At 36.6% G+C, this 19,235-nt stretch overlaps 1 protein-coding gene across 2 annotated transcripts; it reads left to right on the top strand.

The window, feature by feature from the left end:
• Positions 1–5,591: 5,591 nt before the first annotated feature.
• Positions 5,592–16,608, top strand: unc93a (unc-93 homolog A). Of its 2 annotated transcripts, XM_028440680.1 has the most exons (8): positions 5,592–5,827; positions 8,820–9,001; positions 9,073–9,302; positions 13,682–13,807; positions 14,980–15,191; positions 15,262–15,397; positions 15,482–15,613; positions 16,169–16,608. In XM_028440680.1, the coding sequence occupies exons 1-8, from the start codon at positions 5,738–5,740 to the stop codon at positions 16,450–16,452; spliced, it is 1,392 nt and encodes a 463-aa protein (XP_028296481.1). In that variant the 5' UTR covers positions 5,592–5,737; the 3' UTR covers positions 16,453–16,608. The 2 variants fall into 2 exon arrangements, with proteins under 2 accessions (XP_028296481.1, XP_028296482.1); XM_028440681.1 differs by lacking the exon at positions 15,262–15,397.
• The last annotated feature ends 2,627 nt before the right edge of the window (positions 16,609–19,235 follow it).

The raw sequence follows: 19,235 nt of genomic DNA, 5'->3' as shown, positions 1-19,235 counted from the left end.
ACAGTACTTCTGCTCTGATAATTACACTTAATAATCTTTAGTGTCTGTAATGCTGACTAGTACATGTGTGAGAAAACAACCTGTGTATGGACCATAGACATATGACGCAGACACGGCACCGCGAGGGTTCAAATGTGAACTACAGACGATTAGGGAGATCGTCGTCATGTTGTGATGCTTAACAATCTATATCATCAGATTGCACACCCTTACTTTGAAGTCAGCACGACTCATCGTCTTTTCCGCTAGAGCTGACGTATAATGAGGTGATAGGATGGACTTCACCTTCTGAAATAGAAATATCTATGACATAAGAGACATTTAGGACCATATCACACATTTTCAGCCTATTGTTTACCATACGCAGAGTTTGAGGGGGTGGTCAAAAGTTTTCATTACAGTTTTCCCGAATTCATTCAAAAAAAATAAAATTCTTAATGTAATGTACATAATATACATATATTTTAAGTGCCATAAAACACAGAGACTGTACCAAATATATATATGAACTCATTTGTTATTCTACCTCAGGTAGTTTTCAGTCAAACGGACCCAAATTTCTGAGACTTTAGGTTGGTTCTTCTGCTGTTGTGCAATGTAAACGGTGCAGCGACACTGCCCCCAGCAGTTCATGTATGGTACTGCAGCAAAAACCAAGCAGAAAGATTTTATCATGAATGTACATTAAACGTCACATCGACGCAAATATTTGTGGTCAACAATATCAATTATGTTACAAATCATTGTTACACACATTGTGGTAGGTGTGAATCTTCAGGCGGTCTATATATTTAATATTAATATAATGTGTATAACGTGACATAAAATTTACACTGTAAACGACATATAATAATGACACAATTATATACAATGACCTGACATACATTATAATAGCTTTGCAACATACTGTATAACATAACATTGCACAACATTACATAAAATATCATTGATTTACATGCAATTTATCTTCGTAATAGTTTGGTCATAGAGACGGAAATATCAATTCTCATGTAAAATCTGACGTATAATGAGGTGATAGGATGGACTTCACCTTCTGAAATAGAAATATCTATGAAATAAGAGACATTTTCAGTCTATTTTTCACCACGTAACGTGTGTTTTAAGTGTAGCTAACAGCTGTATGGTGACAGCTAACAGTTGGATGTTACAATTCTACGTGGTTTTGCCACAAAAATAAAATGAATGATTCGCAGAAGTGAAAGTAATGTAAAGTACTCACATTACTGTAATTAAGTTGCTTTATGGGTACCTGTACTTGTTTGAGTATATTTCTGAATCAGTAATTTTACTTGTAAAAGTATATTTGTTTTAAAAGAAGTAAAGTAAACTTTGTTAAACTCAAGCATTTAACGGATACTGTGAAACTACAAAACATGAAATGACCAGACAACAATGAAATGCATGACATCACCACTATGTTGGGTTGAGGTTGTGGTTTCTCTTTCTTTTTAAGTTTCTACGTGAGATGTTTACTGTATGTAAAGAAACTGTAAAAAGATTGTTTTAATCTCTCCTCTGGAAAAACAGCTTCTTTACATGAACACAGCCCCAGTCACCCCCTGACCCCCACCTGATCACCACCTCCATGAAGACATTACCTGCTGCACTGTATATATATTTATATTTATCATATTTATCCTTTATTCTCTATTTATCCCCCATACTTTATATTTATCATCATTATTATTATTATTATTGTTGCTGGCTTGTTTCTTTGTTATTTTGACTACCAAGTCAAACTCCTTGTGCTGTCTTAACAACTGTACTTGGCCAATAAAACATTTCAGATTTTTATTACCAAAAATAAATGTTGGGGGGGGGGGGGGGGGGGGGGGGGGTTAGAATATATCAGTACTCTTTACATCTCTGATGATCAGGGAAAGTTGATGATGACACAAAAACAGAAAATGTGATGCTAGTTTTCAACACACACACACACACACACACACACACACACACACACACACACACACACACACACACACACACACACACACACACACACACACACACACAGTGTGCAGACATACCTGTCTGTCTGTCTCTGAATACCCATAATGCTTTGCCTCCAGGCCTTACTGGGCCACAGCATGTGCAGACTGGATTCACTGGGAGGAAGCAGTTATGTGAGGAGATGTGACTGAACTTGTTTAGTTTAGTGATGGTTTAGAACCACATGAACAGACTGGGGCTCCCTCTGCTGGTGCTTTACTAGTAGTACCAGTAAACAACAATGGTTCTAGTAAAGTAACTGAAACTACTATTTATCCCCTTTTTTTTTAATTAATATTATTTTTTTTATTTATTTCTCTGCCACTGTCGGCCCGGGGGCAACATGCAGCCCTCTGTCTAATTTTGTGGGGCCCCCAAAACTAAAATTGTAATTCATGAAGTTGGAAGTTACACAAAAAACACCAGAAACGCAGAAAACGACAGCAAAATGCACATGATGTTCAGAAAAGAACAAAAAGTAACAACAAAAAGACAAAAATGATCAAAATGAGTAATAACACACACAACATGACAACAAAAACTAAAAAAAATATATCAAAAAGACACAAAAAGACTTGAAAACACAAAAAGACAAAAAAAAATGTGTCATATTGATGAGAAAATCTACTAAATGAATTTAAAAACACAAAATGTGTGTTTTTAAGCTTGTATCAGAAAATCACATTTTTGTGGCCCATCTCTGCATTTAAGCATATTTGATATCAGTTACTGTATATCAACTATTATTAAACTCTACTAGGGGTCAATGGTTTACTAGTGCACAAATAGATGTTACTATTAAAGCATGTTATAGTAGCACTAGTAAACTAAAATGTTTTACTAGTAAAGGCTTTTGGTAAACTAATGCATGTAGACATTGTTAAACACAGACATTGAAGAACAGTCTTATGGAGACAGGGTCATGTATAAGGGATTCCCACTTATAGATGACCATCCATCCATAAAGTCAGTAAAATGATGGTCCATTGTTCTATGAATCTGTGATAACCACATTTATTTATTCATCTGAATAATATCCACTGTTATCCAGGAACGTTTATTATTATTATTATAGTCATTTTAAAGATGGAAATCCTGGTTTTAATCAGAAATAAAATGGGTTGAAAGTGACCAAAAATGGTGGAAAAGGTGGTGAAATAGGATTTAAAAAACCACAGAAATTGGTTAATATTTGCAGATTAGAGTGGACAACAAAAAGTAGTAAAAAGGTCAAAGTGTCGATATTGGAACAATTAATTAAACTGTCAAATAATGGGCCTGACAAATCATGAATGTGCTTAAATTTACAAAAATAATCATGAAATATAGTAAAAGAGGTTAAAAGTGACAATAATGGGTCATAATATTTGACATTAGGTGGAAAAGGTTTATAAGTGCTGAACATGTCATGAAAGTGGAAAAAATGTGCAGAAAAGGCGTTGAAATTTGATGAAGAAGTGTTAGAAATGGGAGTAATGTAGCAAAAAATACATTAAAAGGAGAAAAAAAATGGCGAGAAAAAGTGATGAAAATAGACTAAAATATGACAAGTTTCTTGAAGACATCTGGCGAATCCTTCCCAGTGTCTCACGACACCAAGGTTGAGAATCCCTGCACTAGTAAACTTAAAGGTGCAGTCCGCAACACTCAAAACGTAATGTAAATCAAGCAGCAGTATTTACCTTTCAAGCAGAAAAGTCACCATTTCCATCTTCTACTCCTCCACATCATACACTGTAAAAAAAGATGGCGCTCTCGCACCGGGAAAGGGGCGGGGTTTGTGAGCAACAGCTGTCACACAGTCCTGGCTCTGATTGGTTCTTTTTGCTCGGTCGTGGTGCATTCTGGCAATCTGCCAAAGGCTGCAGGAGCAGCAGGGGGCGGGGCTCAATGAGCATGTTTTTTTCACACAAACTACTAGTTTGATGTAAATCTGTCCTTACATAGTGACAGCTTTAGTAAATATGACAAATAGTCACCTTTATAAGAGTTGCAGACTGCACCTTTAATAGAAAGGAGAGATTATAACCAAATCCAGCTCCTTGATTGCTTGTAATATTTTAAAAAGTCTATTAACTTGTAAGGCTAACTAGTAGCACTAGTAACACTTATTACTTCTCTAGTAAAGTACTCGTGCACTAGTGAACCTAAACTGAGCACATGATGCTAGTAGTTTAGCTATAGTTGATATAATTGATATCATCACATTGATCCATGTCATCATTCCTTGGAGGTGATGTCGTTCTTCCTTTAAAAACATTAAGAGACAGATTGTAAAACTACTGTCAACCGTGTGGTGAACTCTGTGAATCGTTCCGTCTTTGCTACATATTTACATAAACATGTGAATCTCCATCACTGACAACGATTGGAAACGCATCTCGATACACTACCAGCGATACGATACATTAGCGATACATTGAATCCACTGGCGATACGATTCGCCCCTGTTCCTGATTCCATTTGATGGCAATTCAATTCTATCATTTTTGTAAAAAAAAAAAACGCATTTTTGTACAATGTGATTCAACATGATGCAAATGTAAATAGTAAATAAGCAGCTGCATTTCAGTCTTACTAAAACTAGTACTAGAGACAGATGATGTGTTGTATGCTTTATAAGCAGCATTTTGCTAATAATCTCTACTAGAATATATCTATACATCACACAACAACACAAAGTTCTTTCCACCAGTAGCGTTGGGATTTAGACCCAGATTTAACATCAGGAACAGGAAGTGGTTCCTCACATGTAGAACCTGTTTATCACACTGTCACAACTTTAAACAGGAAAAAGTGACGTCATCACTCTCAGTGAGTTCAAAACAAACATGAAGCCAATTCCTTAATGCCTTCAATCTGTCATCAAATATATACCTAACAGTTAATGAAGGGCTGTTCAAAGATTCTATCACATCAACTACATGATCTTTGATGATTAAATAGATTTCTTCAGTGAAAAACACATCAGAAACTGTATTATATTGTAAACATCACCGGATTTCTCATGTCTTCACTGGAAAAGAACCTTTACAATTCTTAATCAACAATAAAATACTTTAAAATGATTTACCTTTACTATCCCACCAACAACTATTTATGAAGATGTTTGGAAATTGACATAAACTGTGCATTCTTTCACTTACATCCTGTAAATATTACTCACCTGTTTTTTCAATGTCCAATAACTCACATTCTAGAATTAAATATAGCATAAAAAAAATCACCCCGCGACCCCGAAAACAGGAACAAGAGGGTCAGAAAATGATAAATGATGGATGGATTAAAATAAATAAATAAATAAATAAATAAATGCAATGATTTTTACCGATGAAGAAACGCGGTGACCGATGCATCTCGATTACACCCGTCAATTGTACCGATGCAAACTGAATAAATCGATACACTCACATCGCGCACGTTTGTATCTAGATTAGCGATTTGTTACAATTATACTCCACATACATAATATTACATATCACGTTTCCCTTCTGGGCCGACAGATAAAAAATGTAAACAATTAGAGGGAACTACGTTTTCCTAGTGTCCTTGAAGGCATCACGTGGTTCTAAAGCGTCACCAACAGGACTTTGACACTTTTTTACTGCGTGTGTAAAAACTGCTTCTGCTGCTCAAAACTCAACTAATACGTCCTGGATTAAGCAGCGTTTTTTTATTTTTATTTTATATTATTATTATTAACTTTTCACATCCGCTCAAAAAGATGATCAGTCGAAACTTTAAGAACGTGCTGGTGGTTTCTGTGGGTTTTCTGTTCCTGTTCACTGCCTATGGAGGCCTCCAGAGTCTGCAGGTAGGACCACTTATTATCTAACTATGTATTATTGTCAAATATCCCCTTTTGTTCTTGTTCTTTCCCGCCTTCTTCCCGTATTTCCCCGTAAATATCCCATATTTTAATGTAATAATAATAATAATAATCTGTCACTAGCCTCGTGAGAACTTCCTCCTGAAATGACCTGAGTGATTAGTGATTATTGATCAGTGATTAGTGATTAGTGCTGACATCAGCAACAAACCTGTAAACAACTCAGAACAGAGATGATGAATGAAGATGTTCTAGTAAAAAAAACAAAGAACTGGTGTAAATATGTTGTAAAATATAACATAGAGTTTATCTTCATAAAGACCATCAGGATGTGACACAGTTACACGTTCTGTTAGATTAATAACTGATATTTTAACGTCTACCACAGCAGAAGGAACCACGTAAGTCATCATGAAAAATCATCCAATCACAAGCTCCACAAATATACACTGTTTATAAAGTGTTAAATAATGTAAAGTCTGTAATAAATGTGTCTAATAAGTCATTAGTGAATACCAGAGAACCACATGAGTGAGTATGAGAAATTATAATAAAATATATAATAAAATAAAATGTTAATGTCTAACTTAAAGACAAGCAACGTGAAATTAACAGTAAATATACAACGTGTTGACTTGTTTATAAACTGTAAATATATTAAATAAACACATGTGCTTCATATACACATTTATGTTTTTATTTAGGCTGTTTTATCATTTAGGAATTAGGGCTGGACGATATATCGAGATTCAAGATGTATCGAGTTTTCTATTTTGGCGATATAGGAAACTGTAATATTTCATATATCTATTATATATATAGATATATATATATATATATATAGTTTATTTTGTAGCGAGCGAGCAAACTTGGGGAACGGACTTACGGAGTGCACATGCACGGACTTTGCATACTCGTTGTTTTGGGACAAAGCAAACTTCGTGACATGGTTGTGTGCAACAGTGTGGTGTGTGTGTGTGTGTGCTCCACTGTAAACATCAAAGAAAATAATATGTATCATTGAGTAGATGTTACTGTTATAAATATTATTTTGTAAACTAATAAAACATTTGGTGATACATTAAAATAAACAAATAAAACAATAAACATGTGTGTGTTTGTTGAATATATTATAATAATATATTAATCTGATTATAGGCTAATCAGATGGATTAAGAAGCAATAGGCGATACAGGAAGTTAGTCCAAACACATATAATTATCATTTACAATGGATCAGACAGGTAATAATAAAAAGAATAATAATTGGCTATTAATGGTAGAAGGAGGATGGTAGGAAGATAAATACATTTTTATTTCAATGATTAATGATAATAATTGAAAAATAATAAGTGAAGAAGAAAAGGAAAAAACAAATGTACAAAATGGTAATAATAATAAAGGACTCAGCCATGTGCATGCTGGGAAAAATAGCACAAGCCTCCTCTGATGCATGCTGGGTAAAACGGGCGGAGCACGTTCTCATCCGGGGGTTTACAGCGGACTTTGAATTGGAACAGGACTTGGGCCTCACGTAATGACGTTTTACGAGTCCACAGTCCGCACCAGTACACAGATTGAGAAACGGTTACCTAATCTAAAACACTGTGCTTTTATTCTGAAAGGGATGTGTCTGTCTTGTATTTTACAAGTCATATTTGAAACCACTGACCTTAAAAAGTTAAATTTCTTCATGTTTTGTCTCTGAAACGTGATGAAGATGAACTAAATTGAAGCTGCAGCTGAACCTTTTACCAACAAAGTTTTTATGCTGAGCTCAGCTTTAAAAGGACAAGTCATAAAAATAAAACGCAGAGTAGAGTTCGTCTTTGGTTTCATCTGAGACTTGTTCAAGTTTACTTTTCTTATTTTTTAAGTCAGTCAAAGTTTTGAAAAGGACGATAATGAGTGGCTAGACAAGACAAGACCAGACCAGACAAGACCAGACCAGACCAGATCAGACCAGATCAGGCAGAAAGAATACGAGACAAGATTGGACAAGATGAGATGAAAAAAAAACGAGACGAGACAAAGCCAGACTAAATTTAGCAGCTCAACAAAGATCATATCAGAGGAGAAAAGATCGAATTCGACCAGACAATACAGGAATACAAGACAAAACTAAGTTTAGACAAGACCAGATGAGACTAGGCAGAAAGAAATAAGAGACAAGATGATACGAGACCAAACAAAATTAGACAAGATAAGACCAGACAAGGTGAGATGGGACAAGACCAGATCCGACCAGATATAAGACATACAATATCAAATGAGAGACGACAAGACCAGATCAGATAAGATGAGACGAGTTGAGAGAAGACAAGTCAAGACCAAAATAAACAAGACAAGAAGATCTGACGAGACAGAAAAAATATAAAATAAAAAAATATATCAGACAAGATACGATAAAAGAATAGAAGATGAAAGAAGACCAAGTTCAACGAGAGAAGACAAGCCCAAACCAGATCAGATAGAAATAATTACAAGACAAGGAAATTGAGACAAGACAAGACCAAAGTATGTTTTGGTGTTTCCACTGGCGATATCGGCTCTACTCTCTTTTATCACATTTCCATTGGGAAAAGTAGCTCCTCCGTGGTACCTGGTGCTGCTTTTTTAAGAACCTCCTTCGTTGAGGTTCCAGGAAAATCAGCCCTGGTCTGAAAATGTGACGTTGGCTCAAAGCAGACACTGATTGGTTCAGAGGAACCTCACAGCGTAGAGTCATCAACTCACGCACAGAGAGGAAGCATTTGGCCTCCCTTGATTTTTGTTGGTGATCTTGTGAGGATGGCGGCAAAAAGTGCAATTCATGAAGTCTGGCGGTTTCACGTGTCAGGTTGGTGCTCAATAGAAACGCTCTGGAAAAACAGTATCGGGTCCCGAAAGCGAGAAGTGCGGAGCCGTCTGGAGCTGATATCGCCAATGGAAATGCGCCATTTGAATGTTTTTGTTGGTTTTTTTTGTGACGTATGCAGAGCAGCCTGAACACCGAGCAGGGAATGGGCGTGGCCTCTCTGAGCGTCATCTATGCCTCCATCATCATCTCCTCCATGTTTCTGCCTCCGATAATGATCAAGAACCTGGGCTGTAAGTGGAGTGTGGTGGTGAGCATGGGCTGCTACGTGTCCTACTCCTTTGGAAACCTCTACCCTGGATGGTAACCACTCCCACAACATTACCACTCCAACATTCCAATCCAATCACAATGACTTTAACCTCTGACCTTAGGTACACACTCATTCCCACCTCAGTCATCCTGGGGCTGGGGGGCGCCCCCCTGTGGTCGGCTAAGTGCACGTACCTGACCATTGCTGGCAACGTTCAGGCCAAGAAGGACGGCAAGAAAGGCTCGGACGTCATCAACCAATATTTTGGCGTCTTCTTCTTCATCTTCCAGTCGTCTGGCGTTTGGGGAAACCTCATGTCCTCGCTCATCTTTGGACAGGACATGAATATTGGTATGAGGGCGGAGTTAAACTGCAAGTGTGATCCTGGAGAGCTCCCGTCCTACATGTTTTAGATATCTCCTGAACCTCTAACTCAGTCACTTTTTCATAACCAACATATTTTGAACATTTAGGTCTTTTGTCTTTCATTTGATACAGAAATTTAATGTAAAACAGCATGTTCTATATTTTTGTTAAAAATGTGTAAAAACTAAATCTAAATGTAAATGTTGAATCTAAATCTAAATATTAAATCTAAAGCTGAATATTAAATCAGTGGCCAGCCCACTTTGTATAATTTCTAAACATTTAGCTTTACGCTTGGTGACCAATTTAATATTTACATTTAGATTTACATTTAGATTTACATTTAGATTTACATTTAGATTGAACATTTAAATTTAGATTTAACATTTAGATTTAATATTTATATTTACATTTAAATTCAACATTTAGATTTACATTTAGATTTAACATTTAGATTTAGATTTAGATTTAAATTTAGATTTAACATTTATATTTAGATCTACATTTAGATTTAGATTTAATATTTATATTTACATTTAGATTTAACATTTAGATTTAGATCTACATTTAGATTTAGATCTACATTTAGATTTAGATTTACATTTAGATGTAACATTTGGATTTATTTTTCGTGTGAACACATTTTTAACAATATTGTAGAACATGCTGTTTTACATGAATTTGTCTCAAATTAGCAAAATGTTCAGAATATGTCGGCTTTGAAACAGTGACCGAGTTATTACATTCAGCACCCCATACGTGGGCCCAAAACAAATACACAATACAAGAAAAACACACATAAAATGACACCAAGTGACTCCAAATACACAAATATGATACAAAAAGAAAACAGAAATAGATAAAGCCTCACGTACGACCCATTTTCCTCTTAAACGAGGCAATGATGTTTTTATTGTCCCTGATGAATAAAATAATATAATAAAATAAATAAATTAAAACTAAAATTACAACAAAAACACACAAACTGACTCCAGACACAAAATCACAATGGAATTACACAAAACCCTCAACATTCATACACAAGATTACTCCAAGAATGACTGAAAGAAGATATAAAATGAATGCAACACTACAAAATCAACTAAATGATTACCAATCTAGACAAAAACAACCACAAAAATGAAACACCAAATGAATCTTAATAACTGAAAAAGATACAAAATGAAACCTCAAATACACAAAATAACTCCAGACATACAGAATGACAATGAAATGACACAAAACAACAGAAAAACAAACTAAATTGATGCAAAAACATCCAAAATGGTTTCAAAAATACACAACAAAATTCTATAAAATTACTCAAAAACCCACAAAGCCTTTGCTGTTTTCTGTATTAATGCTCAGATAAAAACAAGTTTAAATAAATAATACATATCAATCGACACATATATCTATGTACCTACCAATCTATCTACGTAATTACCAATATATCTTTGTACAGTATCTTTGTATGTATCTATCTACCCACCTATCTATCTATGAAAATATGTAACTATCTACATATTGACAAATCTACTATCTATATGATTTATCTACGTATCTACCAATCTATCTATCTGTACGTATCTATCTACAATATGTATCTACCATTCTATCTATATCTACCTATCTACAAAAATATGTAACTATCTACGGTGGAGCAAAAAAGTATTCAATCAGCCACCAATAGTACAAGTTCTCCCACTTAAAAAGATGAGAGAGGCCTGTAATTTTCATCATAGATAAACCTCAACTATGAGAGACAATATGAGAAAAAAATCCTGAAAATCACATTGTTGGATTTTTAATTAATTAATTAATTAATTAATTGAATCCCTCGGTAAAATAAATATTTGGTCACCTACAAACAAACAAGATTTGTGTCTCTCACAGACCTGTAACTTCTTCTTTAAGAGGCTCCTCCTCCACTCGTTACCTGTATTAATGGAACCTGTTTGAACTGGTTATCAGTATAAAACACACCTGTCCACAACCTCAAACAGTCACACTCCAAACTCCACTATGGCCAAGACCAAAGAGCTGTCAAAGGACACCAGAAACTAAATAGTAGACCTGCACCAGGCTGGGAAGACTGAATCTACAATAGGTAAACAGCTTGGTGTGAAGAAATCAACTGTGGGAGCAATTATCAGAAAATGGAAGACATACAAGACACTGATGATCTCCCTCCATCTGCGGCTCCACACAAGATCTCACCCCGTGGGGTCAAAATGATCACAAGAACGGTGAGCAAAAATCCCAGAACCACACGGGGGGACCTAGTGAATGACCTGCAGAGAGCTGGGACCAAAGTAACAAAGACTACCATCAGTAACACACTACGCCACCAGGGACTTAAATCCTGCAGTACCAGACGTGTCCCCCTGCTTAAGCCACTACATGTCCAGGCCCATCTGAAGTTTGCTAGAGAGCATTTAGATGATCCAGAAGAGGATTGGGTGAATGTCATATGGTCAGATGAAACCAAAATAGAACTTTTTGGTAAAAACTCAACTCGTCGTGTTTGGAGGAGAAAGAACACCATACCTACAGTAAAGCATGGGGGTGGTAACATCATGCTTTGGGGCTGTTTATCTGTGTAAAGGAAAGAATGAATGGGGCCATGTATTGTGAGATTTTGAGTGAAAACTTCCTTCCATCAGCAAGTGAAGATGAAACGTGGCTGGGTTTTTCAGCACAACAATGATCACAAACACATCGCCCGGGCAACGAAGGAGTGGCTTCATAAGAAGCATTTCAAGTTCCTGGAGTGGCCTAGCCAGTCTCCAGATCTCAACCCCATAGAAAATCTTTGGAGGAAGTTGAAAGTCCGTGTTGCCCAGCAACAGCCCCAAAACATCACTGCTATAGAGGAGATCTGCATGGAGGAATGGACCAAAATACCAGCAACAGTTTGACCTCTGTCATTGCCAACAAAGGGTACATTACAAAGTATTGAGATTAACTTTTGTTATTGACCAAATACTTATTTTACATCATAATTTGCAAATAAATTAATTCAAAATCCTACAATGTGATTTTTTTTCTCTTTTTGTCTCTCATAGTTGAGGTTTATATATGATGAAAATTACAGGCCTCTCATCTTTTGAAGTGGGAGAACTTATACAATTAGTGGCTGACTAAATATTTTTTTGCCCCACTGTACATATTGACAAATCTACTGTACTATCTATGATTTATCTACATAACTATTTACATATCTATGTACCTTCCAGTCTATCTACATACTTAGTGAGCGGAATCACCTACTACTCTCTTTCTGGCCGCCTTCTACTTTAAGGTGTGTTCACACTGAATGCAACTGCAGTCACTGCACCGTGATGAGTTGCTTGAACATAGTGGTGCTATTTGGTCACTCCATCACTCCATCACTCCATCACTCCATCACTTCATCACTCCATCGCTTCATCGCTCCATCACTCCATCACTTCATCACTCCATCACTCCATCACTCCATCGCTCCATCGCTCCATCGCTCCATCGCTCCATCACTCCATCACTCCATCACTCCATCACTTCATCGCTCCATCACTCCATCACTTCATCGCTCCATCACTTCATCACTCCATCACTCCATCACTCCATCACTCCAGTGACGTGATGACCAGGTGTGTGTGTGTATAGCTGGGTAACAGGGGAGAGAGAGGGTTGCTCACTTCTTCTCTGGCAGTATGTTTACAGCACTTATTAACAACACTTTTACGGTTTAAATGATCAACTTATGGAGTTACTAATTTTGCCCTGATGAATTCAAGAGGTCCTGGCTGCAGACCTCCACTGTAGCCGGAGGGAGGGGTTTCCTCAGCTCTACAGACAGTGAAGGATGGGGGAGTTATTGCTTGAAGTTGCGTCATTTACATTGATTTTGAATGAAATCTAGTTACTTCAGTTGCGTTCGGTGTGAACGCACCTTTAAAATGGTAATTTCCCTGCGTGAGATATACATGGTGTGGCGTGTGAACGTGTGAACAGGTTGAAATGCGTGTCTCATGCCCAATGCGTGAGACTTGAGAGCTTTGCATATACTGCTGGCACGTGGCGCACCCAAACTGACTCACAATCACAATAGCCACTTAAATATCCATGTGGGGGATGATGACCCCTGACCCCCATCGGGCACGTCATCGGCACCCAGCGATGGCAACTCGCCACCAGTTATAACCTTCTACTTTTTTTTTTAAAGCCTACTACTTTTTTCCTGGATATCTCTGCATGCTCTATCTATCTATCTATCTATCTATCTATCTATCTATCTATCTATCTATCTATCTATCTATAAAAATATGTAACTACAATATCATCATATCGACGGATTTACTAACTATGTTTTATCCTGACAGCCGACATCCCAGAGGAGCAGCTACAGACGTGTGGTGCCTTCGACTGTGGCCTGAACGTCAGCTCTGGGAACAGCAGCACAAAGCCTGAGCAGAACCTGGTTCTGACCCTGGTTGGATGTTACATCGGTAAGAATCAGTTTAACACTTCCTGTGAATACAGGAAGTGATCACTGCTAATGTGTGTGACAGTGTCACAGTTTGAACCTAGTGTTCTGAAACACTAATATACCACTGTATCATCTGCATAACGGTGAATACAAAGGCTTTAAATAGATCTTTAGAACAGGGGTTCTCCACTGGTCTCACCCTGGGACCCACCTTTTCCCATCGTCATTAAATCATAATTTAAACAACCAAATTAGGTTTTTAAAAAATAGCTGTTGAAAACACACAATCTATATATAATGCTATTTCTAGATTAATGCTAACATTTAGTTAACGTTATTGCTAGGTTTATGTCAATTCTAATGCTAGGTTAATATTATTGCTAGGTTAATGGTAATGCTAGAATAATGCTAATGCTATGTTAACGCTATTGGTAGCTTTATGTTAATTCTAATGCTAGGTTAATGTCATTGCTCGGTAATTGCTATTGTTAGGCTTATGCTAGGTTAATGGTAATGCTAGATTAAGGCTAATGCTAGGTTAATGCTATTGCTAGGTTTATGTTAATGCTAATGCTAGGTTAATTCTTTTTAAACAGCAGGGTTTCAACCTCTTAAATAGTACACGAACTGCCGTAAAATAGCCCGATCAGATGTAGACACGTTTCGCACATGCGTTGAAAAGATCTGAAAAGATCAGGCCCGTGAAAGGATTGAGCACTGACAGTTAATGCTTTCTCTAGGTTAATAGTAACACTAGATTAAGGCTAATGCTACATTAACGCTATTGCTAGGTTAATGTTATTGCTAGGTTAATGCTAATGCTAGTTTAATGTTATTGTTATATTAAGGCTAATGCTAAAGTAATGCTATTGCTTGGCTAATGCTAAAGTAATGCTATTGCTTGGCTAATGCTAAAGTAATGCTATTGCTAAGTTAATTGTTAATGCTAATGCCACATTAACGCTATTGCTAGGTTTATGTTAATGCTAGGTAATGCTATTGCTAGTCTAATGTAAGGTTAATGCTATTGCTCGATTTATGTTAATGCTAGGTTAATGCTAATGCTAGAGGTCCAGTACACCTAAATTAAAATTTTGAAATGCAATTAAACATAATTTAAAAAAGGAATAGCTATGTGCAAATAATACATAATATTTCCATCATTTACCTGCAGAGGATTATGTATTTTAGGCGTGGGCTTGTTGGCGATGCTGATCGTGGCCGTGTTCTTGGACAACATCGATGGTGAGGAGGCGTCTCGGTTCCGTCAGACCAAGCAGCCGTTCTGCCACACGTTCCTGGCCACGTTAAGGCTGCTGAAGGACTGGAGGCTGCGGATGCTGATCCCACTCACCATGTACAGCGGCTTCGAGCAGAGCTTCCTGTCCGGGGAGTTCACCAAGGTCAGGTGACCTCTGAGTGATACAGCCTTTGTAGTAGCTTTATTTCAATGACCTGTGATGTTCGTTGCAGAACTACGTGACGTGTGCGTTGGGGATCCATTACATTGGTTTTGTGATGATGTGTTTTGCAGCCGTTAATTCCGTTTGCTCCTTCCTCTTTGGGAAGTTGGCTCAGTACACGGGGAGGATGGCGCTTTTCACTCTGGGTAAACAACTCCTCCTACAGGAGCTATGGGCCCCTCAGTAACTGTTCAACGAGACAGCGTTGATGGTCATGTGTTGTTTTTCAGCTGCTGTGGCCAACTTCTCCTGCATCATTGCTCTGCTCTTCTGGAGACCTCATCCTGACCAGATGCCGGTGTTCTTTGTGTTTCCGGCTCTTTGGGGAATGGCCGATGCTATCTGGCAAACTCAGACAAATGGTATCCATCTATCCACATATCTATCTATCTATCTACAGATTTATCTACCTATCTATTTATCCACGTATCCATTTATACACATATCTATCTGTCTATTCATGTATCAACCTACCTACCGACCTATCCATGTATCTATCTATCCACGTATTTACCTACCTATCTATTTATCCACGTACCTACCCATCTATCCACGTATTTATCTATTTATTCACATATCTACCTATCTATCCTCGTATCTATTTATTTATCCTCACATCTACCAACCTATCGATCATCCATGCATCTACTTATCTATCCACATATCTATTCCTTTATCCACGCATCTATCTACCTATCTATTCATATATGTATCAATTTATTTATCCCCGCATCTACCCACCTATCCATGTATCTATCTATCAACCTATCTATCAGTTTCTTTGAACTTACCTGAGGACTGTGAGCTAAAAACTCTTTACTTTGATTAAAAGACATCCCAATAAAAAAACCTTTTCAAAATAAAAGCACGTTTATCTTTTCCACATATTTAAACAGTGATGTGGTCTTGTTTCGCAGCCCTTTACGGGATTCTCTTCCAGAAGGACAAAGAGGCAGCGTTCGCTAACTACCGTATGTGGGAGTCTCTGGGCTTCGTGCTGGCGTTCGCCTACAGCAGCTTCCTGTGCCTGGAGTATAAACTCTACATCCTGCTGGCCATGCTGGTGCTCGCCTTCATCACCTATCCCATCGTAGAGTTTCACCAAAAAAACAACCCCCCCGAGACGGAGGAGAGCGTCTTCCTCGGCCACAAGGAGATGATGCAAACAGACAAGAAAATCATCCAACATACGCACATGTAATTTGAAGGACACACGGGACCTTCTCGGAAAAGTTTTCTCATCTTTGAAAGTTTTCAGAGCAGAAATATGTGTATATGTTAAGATAGTTTGTTTGCCGATGACACCTTAACATATTTTAAATAATATGCCATGTTTGTCTGATCTATTTACCCACCTATCTATCTTTGAAAATATGTAACCATTTTTTTAAATAATGTGCCATATTTTCTGGTGTATGTCACTTTTATTTAAATGTAAAGACCCGTCTGTGACGCTCCATCTAGGGAGTAAAAAAAATATGAACTTGCACTTTAAAATAAATGTGACAGCTTTGACTTTCCACCATGTTTACATTATATTTCTGAGAGTAAATAAAGCTGTACACATGTAAACACATTCAATATACCCACGTGTATTATGTATCACATGCTGGTTACACAGTGATCAAACCATCACAAAATAATGGTCACTTACCATGGCTGTGGGAACCTGGAGATCCATCCACCTACAAACTTTAACAACTTCATAAAATATTAAATCTGCAGCATTAAAAGGTCTTCAATGCTGAAATAAAAATAAATACATGGATATAAAAGATTTCAAGGTCTTTAATGTACGTAAAATAAACAAAGATGTTGATCAAGATGAAAAAACATTAGATTATTATTATAGTAAATATGAAAATGAAAATAACCGTCTATGTAAATATGTAACTATACACATATATATATGAATCTACTATCTATGATCTATTTACATATCTATCTGTGATATGCAGAACTATGTAACTATCGACAAATCTATCTTTGATTTATCTAGGTAACTATTTACATATCCATCTACATTTCTGCTAATCTATATGTATCTTTCTACCAACTTATCTATAAAAATATGTAACTATCCACATATAGACAAATCTACCGTACCTATCTACGTAAATATGTAACCATTTACTTATCGACAAATCAACTGTCTATGATTTATCTACGGAACTCTTTACGTATATATCTGCACCCCTACTCTACATATAAATCCACATATATTTCTATCTACCCACCTATCTATAAAATATGTAACTATCGACTTATCAACGAATCTACCATCCATGATTAGTCTATGCAACTATTTACATATCTATGCATCTACATATCTATGTACAGTATCTCTCTACCAACCTATTTATCGATAAAATATGTAACTATCGATGAACCTATCTATGATTAATCTATACAACTATTTACAAATCTACCATACCATATCTATCTATCGACATTAATATCTTGTCTATCTACGTGAATATGTAATTATCTACAAATCTACAATCTATGATTTTATCTACGTAATCTACATGTATGTAGATACGTATAAACTTAAAGGACCTCAATAATGTCTATATAAAACATATTATTGATAAAGAGGAAGCAACATAATTTCAGGAAAATCAGTAGAACTTTTGTTTTCTTTTTAAAGCAGAAAAAATACAAAACTTTGCAACTTAAAGGTCCTAAATATTCATAAAATATTTAGTGTTGATCAAAATAATCATAACTGCACTAAAAATAAATAACTATTTAATAAACGCTACTTAAAAGTCCATGAAAGATCATAACAGCACAAAAAGAAAACATGTATAAATATATGTTTTGTGTTTAAAAAGCTTTAAAACTGCAGGACTTGAAGGTCCTTAAAGTCCATAAAAGGACACAAAGAAGAAGAAAGCGTTTCAAATGGTGCTTTTTATTGCAATGTGTTGCATTCCCACATTCATAGATGTTATAGATTTGTTAGTCAAAGCATCATTTCCTCAAGGTTGGCATCGTCACCTTGGAAAAGAAACAAAAACAACAAAAAAGAAACAAACAAAAAAAGCGGAGGGATTTGATGCATAAAAATGCTCCCAGACCGAAAGTCTTGAACGTCCCCATTCGTCACAAATTCATGAAAAAAAAATGTGTTGTGTGTTTTTTTTTTTTGCTCACCTTTGATTTGGGCCGAATGTGTCACCAAACAAACACTTCCTGTGAAGTCACTGCAGGTATGTCACAAAACGTCGTCGTGTTTACTTGGAAAATTCAGTGTATCCATTGGTTTCACATTTTCAGCAAAACGTGAAACGTCATCAGTGTTACTCACAACAGTCCCAGAAACCCGACAAATGTCCTGACGAGTGGCATAAAATCAGGCTGGATCCAACTATCGCCTTGGCTGAAATCTGAACAGATAAACCTGTGTGTGTGTGTGTGTGAACTTGTTTTCATGACATTTAAGGACATTTTTTTTAGGATAACACACCAACAGATTCAGGACACGGGGACAAAAGAGGAAATCAGACAAAGAATGTCTAAATGTGTGTTTTAGCTTATTTTTCACTTCCTGCGAGCTCGTCAAAGGGGTTTATGAAAATGTTTGTTAAAGCAGTGGTTCTCAACCTGTTCAGCCCACGACCCCCAAAATAAAGGTCCCAGAGAGCGGGGACCCCCACTTGAAGAACAGTCATGTGGAGACAGGACCATCTATAAGGGGGAATAAAGGGGAGAGATTTTTGGGGTCCATCCATAAAGTCAATAAAATGATGGTCCATTGTTCTATGAATCTGTGATAACCACATTTATTTATTCATCTGAATAATATCCACTGTTATCCAGGAACGTTTATTATTATTATTATTATAGTCATCTTAAAGATGGAAATCCTGGTTTTAATCACTAATAAAATGGGTTCAAAGTGACCAACAAATGGTGGGAAAGGTGGTGAAATGGGATTTAAAAACTACAGAAATTGGTTAAAATTTGCAAATTAGAGTG

The sequence above is a fragment of the Gouania willdenowi genome (assembly GCF_900634775.1).
Source record: "Gouania willdenowi chromosome 24 unlocalized genomic scaffold, fGouWil2.1 scaffold_320_arrow_ctg1, whole genome shotgun sequence".
NCBI lineage: Eukaryota > Metazoa > Chordata > Actinopteri > Blenniiformes > Gobiesocidae > Gouania > Gouania willdenowi.
The sequence above is the reverse complement of the archived record's forward strand: the minus strand, read 5'-3'. Positions and strand labels throughout refer to the sequence as shown.

Excerpts from the sequence above, each read along its gene's own strand:
- unc93a (XM_028440680.1), top strand. The coding sequence starts at position 5,738 with ATGATCAGTCGAAACTTTAAGAACGTGCTGGTGGTTTCTGTGGGTTTT. Across the intron at positions 13,808-14,979 it reads CCTGGTTGGATGTTACATCG|GCGTGGGCTTGTTGGCGATG; the intron begins GTAAGAATCAGT and ends TATGTATTTTAG. Across the intron at positions 15,192-15,261 it reads TGTCCGGGGAGTTCACCAAG|AACTACGTGACGTGTGCGTT; the intron begins GTCAGGTGACCT and ends TGTTCGTTGCAG.